Source organism: Oryx dammah, unplaced genomic scaffold, assembly GCF_014754425.2.
Source record: "Oryx dammah isolate SB20612 unplaced genomic scaffold, SCBI_Odam_1.1 HiC_scaffold_11, whole genome shotgun sequence".
NCBI classification, from domain to species: Eukaryota; Metazoa; Chordata; class Mammalia; order Artiodactyla; family Bovidae; genus Oryx; species Oryx dammah.
Genome location: NW_024070195.1, coordinates 7,950,204 through 7,958,494, shown reverse-complemented (window position 1 = coordinate 7,958,494; position 8,291 = coordinate 7,950,204). Strand labels below are relative to the sequence as shown.

Genomic DNA, 8,291 nt, shown 5'->3' with positions numbered 1-8,291 from the left:
AAAGAGTCGGACACAACTGAGAAGCTTCACAAATGCAATCTAAAAGCAACTTTTAAGATATAAATCAAATTCTTGTTGTCGTTAGCGAAGATCCTTTTTCCTTCTGATTGTCACCTTTCCAAGAAACCATCTTTAATCATTCCCCTTTTTGAATCTTACCACTGTGGCTCACCTCTCAGAAATTTCAGAGATGATTCAGAATTAGTACAGTAGGGAAAAAAAATATTTATTTTCTAAGTTCATTACCTTGACAGGCAAAACAAAGCATTTTTTCAATTTCATTCAGAAATACATTAAAAAAAATACATAGACCAATATGGCCTGCCCAAACATATATTTAACATGGTAAATATAAGGAATAAACTGTTTGAATATAAATATCTATAAAAATATAAGTACATCAAAATGTAATCCAACCTCTTCCATGAGCCAATAAAGGAAAATAATTTTACTGCTTTAAAGCATCACCAATGTTTACCCTTCAATATCTCTCCACAACAACCCTATACCATTGTGTTTCCAAAAATCAAGGTAAATAAGGGAAACTCCTGATTTAATTGATCTTTTCATTTTTCCTTAGGGAACAGAGCTAGTAGATGACCATGAAAACGTTATATCTACTATTGATGCATTAGACAGACTTCCACAAGGCTAGGAATTAGGATGGGATTTTTTTGCAGGGGAAGAGTTTGGGGAGGCAATAATTAAAGGTGGGAAATGCTTTGTCAGAGTGCAATACGGATGAGGTAGTCTCCTATGCATGAAACTCATTCTGATTTTCAGTAGTAACAGTTTCTCTCAGTTTTGCATTTTACGAATTAGAAAAACAAGTCTTTTTTTTTTCATTTTTACTTGAGTGTTTGTTCTTCGAGTGTTTTCAATTTGTGCATTCCTTAGAAAAATCTTCACGGGGCTTTGGAGTTTCTCCCTGAAATGTGCCAGGCGCCTGAGTGAGACACAAACACTCCCTTCGGACCCTCTTGGGAACTCCGCCCACAAGTGGAATCTCCTCTCCTCCTCCAGTTTGCAGGTCACTGGGTCTCTTTGCCTTCTTTGCGGGGCCCATTGCCACCCCCATGGAGGAGAGATGGATGAAAACAGTCAGCTCGGATGGAGACAAGACTGGCTGGGGGCACTCCTTAACCTTTCCTGGAATGCTTGCACCCAGGGCGCTGGTCCCCTGCCAGTCTGGAACAAGAAATCGTCTGACCAGGCAGGATGCATTTGCCTCGATCCCAGCTGCGTGGGCAGCGCACAGAGTCAGGCCCAGGGCTCTCCATGGATGAAGAGCTTCAGACAGGCCCCAAAAACCTGCCCTCAGTGAGCACGGTTGTAGATCACTTTCTTATCTCTATAGAGCTGGGCTTTCAGCTTGGCAACACGAAAAGATGTTTTGATGCTGTTGCTGATGGCCTCCAACCTATTAAAACCAGACAAGAGAAAACAAATTTTTTTTTAGAAAAAATTATTCTTGGGCAAAAGAAACATCTAAAATTAGAATCTGGCCCAAACAAATCTAAATCTGGATCCTCAACTTTCACCCTCAACCATGACCCCGTGCTTCTCTACTAACCTCAAATGAAAATAAACTGCCTCTGATGCCTAGGGTAACGCAGGGTTCGGTGAGCAAGGAGAGGGGTGATGCGGTCATATCTACAGGGGCTGGGAGTTAAAGAAATTTTAAAGCACGATTTTAAGGTGGACTAGAGATACTTTCTTCTCTTTTTTAGCCCTATTCCAAGCACTGTTTCAACTTTGGTGGGATTGTATGGAGACACTTACTCAGCAAAGGTTTCAAATTCTCAATCACATAAGGAATTGAAGTGGGCTTCGAGGGGAAAAGGAATTCAAAACAAGAAGGCCTACAAGGCAGGGCCCAAAGCAAATGTCTTATGGCAATTAAAAACTATCATTTTTGCAGGCTTAATGTTTTCTTTGGGTGGGAAGAACAGTAACATTGATTTAATAGTTGATGTAATGGAAACTAATAGAAAAAAATAATAATTTCCAAGTCAGTTCAGAAACGGTGGTTTACATAATCTTGCCGTCTGGAGAAGCACTGCGCTGTGCTCAGTCGTGTCCGACTCTTTGCGACCCTGTGGACTGTAGCCCTCCAGGCTCCTCTGTCCATGGGGATTCTCCAGGCAAGAACAGTGGAGTGGGTAGCCATGCCCTTCTCCAGGGGATCTTCGCGACCCGGGGATTGAACCCAGATCTCTCACATTGCAGGTGGATTCTCCACCATCTGAACTACCAGGGAAGCCCAAGAATACAGCGTGGGTAGCCTATCCCTTCTCCAGGGGATCTTCCCGACCCGGGAATCGAACCCAGGTCTCCTGCACGGCAGGCGGATTCTTTCCCAGCTGAGCTACCAGGGAAGCCTGGAGGAGCACTGGTGACCTGAGTTCATAAACATGGAGACTTCAAGGTCACGTGGGAAGCGCTGAGCTTGGCCCCAGACAGTAGTGAACAGCTCAGAAGTCATCCATGACCTCCTGGCCTGTGCTCAGAACACTGGATCCTAGAACTTCTTGCCACTGGATTTCTAGGAAAAAATGCCTCTGACCATGAGAGGGAATCATAGACTATAGGACAGATCTGAAAGCAGGATTCTTCCCTGCAGCTTGTGAATTTCAAGATGCTTAGGTTGTGGTAGGTTTATTACTATAGAGCCCCTCAGAGCAACCCTGGGGTGTTACTAATCCAGATCCCAGCTCATGACTGATTAAAAAATAAGAAAGCTGTTGAGAATGACATTGAGTCTCCATCGAATGCATTTCCCTATTAAAAAAGTAAATAAATAAACCTGAAAAACGACATGTTCTAACTCTCACCAACCCTACTTAATGACTTTATTTTCCCTTTGGCCATTTGAATAACTGCTATGTTTTTGAAGAATTTGATTATACATGATTAAAAAAAATAAATTTTCCCTGAAATGATGTTTAATTTCTCAGGGAAAGCTGTAAATATATTGACTCAGAGATGCAAAAACTAGATGTGACCAGATGACAGAGGTGTCCGTAAACAGATTTTTGTTTGGATGAGTGGTGTGTGCGCTAAAGGGCAGCACACTGAATTATGTAAACCACTGTTTCTGACCCGACTTGGGAATTATTATTATTTTGCTGTTAGTTTCCACTACATCAAAAAAACTTTTGAGAAGGATTCTTTGGCTCTTTTAAGTCTAGAGAACACAGAGATTTCCCTTCCTCCCTTCCCTTCGTATTGTCTTCTAAGCCTTTCTCCCACGGAGGTAAGAAGGACTGGAGACTGTTTATAGGTGAAGGGGACCAGCTGTTCATAAGAGTCTTACCTTCTTGTTTTCCTTCCGGCCAAGAGCTGCTGCTGAAGACACTTCTCTCCTAGCTTAGAACAGTCTTTTCCTCTCTTTCGGTTGTTCCAGGCTTTCTCCATGGAGTCTTGGTCCCTGTCAAAATACAGGGAGGACATTTCAGCAACAGGAACGCTGGTTGTTCTCAGTGTCTCTGTTGCTTTCTTCAAAACAAGAAGACAGCATCAAGAGAGGAAGAAGGTCAGGAGGCCAAAAAGCTGATCAAAAACAAAGGTGTTTCTACTCACTTGAGTTCTTTTCCTGCTTGGCAAAAATTCTGGCATTTCTTGTCTGTCTGGCTAGCACACTGGCATCTCTTCCTGTGGACTGTCGCCTTTGTAGGAAAGAAGTCCTTTAAGGAGCGCTTGGACCTAGAAGGGCTTCCGAGTCCATATGGAACAACGTGCCTATTATGGAAAGAGAGAAACAAAAGATATGAGCATAATTAATCCTCTCCAAAGGCTGCATTCTTTGGGGGCAACCGCCTTCCATTAAGACAGAAGGAGAGCCTGCCACAGCATTTGGTAGTGAAATTTAGAGTCAAAAGTGGTAACAGTCAGGACCATGTGCCCATCAATGGCCCTGAGGGTGTGGACCCACCCGGAAGAAAATCAGTTTCTCTAAGTCAGTGACATTCCGTGTCAACTCTGGACACAGTTCAGTTTCTTCTTGACACAGCAGCCTTGCTTTTTTGGCCAAAACTATGACATTTCTGCTTTGGTATCTGTTTCATATTTTCTTCCTTTTCTCTCTACTTAGTTAACAGCTCTTGGGAGGTAGGGGACTTCCATGCAAAACCATGACTCACATGATTTTGAAAACCGACTTTTCAACTCAAGTGATACATGGATATGCTAAAAGGGGCCCCCAGGGAGGCTGGAAGAAACACACTACCTGGAGCGTGGTTCATGCCATATCTGCACACCTCTGGGGATTTTGGTGATTATCATGTGGCTATAGAGGACTCTTTGCCAGAAGGCTCTCCAGTAATTTCCAATGTGTTCATTATGATTCTCAACCAAGGAGTAAAGTCCTCCCCTTAGAAGTATCACCTTACTAAATATTAGGCCTGCCATGGTTTTTGTTTGGTTTGATTTGATTTTGTTTGGATTTTGGTCATCCTCGTTATAACGGGACTCTGCAGGTACAATCAGTGTGTTTTTGTTTACAATTCTTTCTGATGAATGAATTATTTCGCAGGGAGTAAGGGGAGAAACTGCTCTCTTTACTCTGGAGGCAGAAGAGAAATCTGATCAAGGTGTTCCTCCTGCTGTCATGAAGCTTTTCCAAAGGGCAAGGACAAAGGAGTCAAGACACTCAAGTTCCAGGTCTCGCTCTGCACAAACTCAACCTTGCAAATGACTTCAACAATCTGGGTCTTATTTTTTTCCAAAAGTAAAATGGGGAGACAGCCTGTAAGTCTCTGTCATCACTTCTGCCTCTCAAGTCTCTACGCTCCCATGAGAAGCACAGGTTAAACTAACCCACAGATGACCTCAGCAGTGGCTTCTTCAAACCCAGGGAATTCGAGAACATTCACCCCTAGGCCTGATACAAAGATTTTCCCCCCAACCCCCGAGATGCATGACACCCACGGAGGCCCTTTCCTGTGGCCAGCTGTGCTACCTTCAGAGACCATGCCAGACAATAACCAGAGAAACTGGGGCTCCAGTCTCCCGTGGAGCCAGAGGGGAGAAAGCCTAGAGTAAGGATGCCCTCTAGAGACTCACTCTGGAGTGTTGACCCAGATGATGTCCAAGTGGCAGAAGTAGACACACTCCTTATCCATCAGGGAAGAGCAAGAGCAGCGCTTGGACCTGCGGGGTCTCCAGGGCGTGGCAGGAGCCGGCTTCTCCCCGCCACTCTCCGCTCCCGCGCTGAGCTCAGTGCCCAGGACCGCTGGGGAGAGAGAGACAGCCGGTCAGAGGGAGGTGTCTGCTCCGAGGTCCCGAGGCACACGGGTCACGGCCTGGGTGCCAGAGCCATTAGAGCAGGTGAAAGCAGATGAAGCACACCATCAGCCTCCAGCAAGAAACACAGAGGAAAAAGGATGATTTTTTTTCCCTCCCTCCTTAACATGACTTCACCTGTGTTGCCACTGGCTTCTCTGCCTCCAGAGAGATTAAACAAGTGCAGGGGAAACAAGCTCCTGAAACGGGACTTACCAGCGCCACGAAGGACGCAGCCTTCAAGGAAATACTTAGAAACACTGCTTATGGGCCGTTTAGCTTGGCTTCTACATGGAACCGCCCGCAGCCTACCGTGGCTTAAAATGGGCTGATGACCAAAACAGCCTCAAACTCAGTCAGTCATACTGCCTTTCCCTAGACTCCGAGCCACTTCCCCAGGCGGGATGACCTTCCATTCAGTACCCACTGCTTCCCACCTTGTGTTAAGGCAGGGAGTAGCTCAGAAGAGCGGCACCTCTAGAACTTAGGTGGAAATCCAGAGCTTTGGGGAGGTGATTGGAAAGAGAGAAGTCAGTTGAACAGGCGAACCCCAGAATGAACAAGCAGCCGCTCTTGGAACCCAGACAAGGTTCTGTGGGCTTTGGATTCTGAATCCCGGGATCAGGAGGGTGTGCGTGGGATCTACCAGCTCCCCCTTCCTCACAGCAGCCTTGCCTCCTCTTACTGACAAGTTAGCCCTGCAGCTTATCTGCCCAATTTTGTACATTTCAAATGATCAGACACATTCCAGGATTTTCATTCCCTTGACATCCTTTTCTCTTCAGTCGGGGTCATGAAAAGACAAAAAAAGTGCATTGACCCTAAAAAGAAAGAAACGGGCAGATGCTCACATACTATCTAAATCCCTCGGTAGCCAAGATTTATTCTAGCTCCCCTCCCAGGACAGGTGAATAACACTGGAAATGGAGCTCACACTGTTGTGAGTGCCAAAAACCTGCCAAAAGAAACCCAAAGTCAATAATGACAAATTTTAAAGAAAACATCTGCTTCGCCCTGAAACCGCCTGGAGGGTTTTTTCCCCAGACTGTTCTGCAGGTGATTTCAGTGTGCATAAACTGCTTGAATGACTTGAATAAAATTCCTTGGCTTTGAGTTGAAAAGTATGAATATTTTACACATTATCACACTATTAAAACGGTATTTGAATAAGATATAAATACCTATATGTCCTTTTACCTGTCTGAACAGAAAGATTGCTAACACACACTTAGCTAAATTACATCTTGTCTTTAAGTCATATTTTTAAAAGCCAATAAACACACTAGGCAATAATAATCATGTCACTTTAATGCTAGAGGAGCAATGGTCTTCCATAGAGGATTCCCCCCCACCTCTAGAAAACTTGAGCAGCTCTGAGCACTAACTCCCCTGCACTTGATTTCTGAGCGGCAGTCGTAAAACGCAGTGGGAGAAACAGAAGCAAGAAAAGCATTAAGGTGGGAAAAAAGACCAGCATTCAAGGATTTTACAAATCACCGTGCCTACCTGCTTCTGGAGCTCCTTGGAAAGCCACAAACAGCAGAGCGAAAATCATGGGGAAATAATCCATCCTGGGGTGGGGGCGGATTAAAGGAAGGGTTCAAAATCTTTCCCCCTGCAAACTAAACTCGAAGGGAATAAAAAAAGAAAAAGTGCAGGAAAAAAAAATCAGCTTCAGTTCTTTCCAAGCGCTTCGGGTTCTCCGGATCTCAAAATGGTACTTCGACCTGATTGCTGTTTAACGGGGAGAAAAAAAAGAAGTCTCTGCCCTGCAGAGAGGCAGAGCGAGCGGTCCCAGGACGCACGCGGCGGCGGCGGCGGCGGCGGCGGCGGCGGCGGCGGCGGCGCGCGGACCCTGGAGGCGCCGGTCCCAGCGTGGAGGCAGGAGCGCGTCTGACCTGGACAGCTCTCGGCCGGCTTTTTATATTGAACCCCTATAGAGTGGGGGTAAACAGCTCCGATTTTATTCCAGCCCCCAGACAATGTTATTGTGTCATTAGTCACCACCAGGCAACGTGCAGCCGGAGATAAGGCCGGGCTCTAGAGGAAATCACTGCTAACTTCAGAGGCAGACGCCGTCTGACAATTCAGGGGCAGGGCTAAGAAAAAGAAAATACCCATTAGAGAGGGACCTTTGGTAAACCTGCCCGTGCGGCGCGCAGCCGTCTGCTTCCCCTTTGCAAGCTGCCAGCCCCGGAGTTCAGGAATCAGAAGAGGGACTCCAGAAAAGTCATACCATTGGTATGAAAAGTATGAGCTCCAGTTTAAATAGATTGTATTGTTGTGTGCGGGGGGAATTTTTTTTTTTTTAATTGTTGTTCGCTTCACTTGCCTTTTATGTCTCTCTGATTCCTTAGTGCTGATCAGACCGGGGGACTCTCCCTCCATCCCCTCTTCCCACCGACTCGGGGTCAGTTTATCTTGGCAGATAGAGCCACACACTTTTCTCTGACTTCTGATCCCCCTCCCCTCGAGTCTGTTGGGCTCGAGTTCTTTGCTTCCACAGTGGGAAAGATCGGAGAAGGATTGTCAAGGAAAGGAAGTTTTGTGTTTTGTGTTTTTTTTTTTTTAAGAAAAAATCCTTTTAGGCACATACCCAATTCTTTCAGGATTGCTGATTAGAACCCCGCCATGAACTTTTTATTTTTGTATCCCCCCCTCTTCTCTTCCCCGGGTCCCCTCCACCTTGGAGGGGGTAGGGCACCAATCTTAAGAAATAAGCAGAGAGGAACGCCAGGGGGAGACGGAGAGCTACAGGGGCGGATGTTCAGGACAAAAAGGCCCAGCCTCGGCTTCCAAGTAAGTAACAGAAGGCAAGGCAGCCACCTGAGGAGGGAGCTTAGGAAGGGAAGGGCTGACGCCTGACGCAGAAAGCAGGCTGCCCCTCGAAGAGTCTATGCACTCCTTACCTCGGGACATCTTTTCTGGATCTTTGTTTTCCTTTGGCTTTTGCTTGTAAGTCCAAGGGGTGTCCTTGTGCAGGGTTAGGTGAGCATGCCATGCGGGTG

General features: G+C 45.9%; 1 protein-coding gene across 2 annotated transcripts; it reads right to left on the bottom strand.

The window, feature by feature from the left end:
* Nucleotides 1–205: 205 nt before the first annotated feature.
* EDN1 (endothelin 1) lies at nt 206–7,459 on the bottom strand. 2 transcript variants are annotated; one of them, XM_040249870.1, is made up of 5 exons: nt 6,790–7,459; nt 5,065–5,233; nt 3,583–3,741; nt 3,317–3,430; nt 206–1,420 (listed from the first exon to the last, which is right to left on the bottom strand). In XM_040249870.1, exons 1-5 carry the CDS (start codon nt 6,851–6,853, stop codon nt 1,318–1,320), a joined length of 609 nt encoding a protein of 202 aa, XP_040105804.1. In that variant the 5' UTR covers nt 6,854–7,459; the 3' UTR covers nt 206–1,317. The 2 variants fall into 2 exon arrangements, with proteins under 2 accessions (XP_040105804.1, XP_040105805.1); XM_040249871.1 differs by having other exon boundaries at nt 5,065–5,230; nt 6,790–7,308.
* Between the last annotated feature and the right edge of the window lie 832 nt (nt 7,460–8,291).

Coding starts and splice junctions, on each gene's coding strand:
- EDN1 (XM_040249870.1), bottom strand. CDS start 6,853: ATGGATTATTTCCCCATGATTTTCGCTCTGCTGTTTGTGGCTTTCCAA. Junction 5,234..6,789: donor CCAAGGAGCTCCAGAAGCAG/GTAGGCACGGTG, acceptor CTCTCTCCCCAG/CGGTCCTGGGCACTGAGCTC. Junction 3,742..5,064: donor ATCTGGGTCAACACTCCAGA/GTGAGTCTCTAG, acceptor TTTCCATAATAG/GCACGTTGTTCCATATGGAC.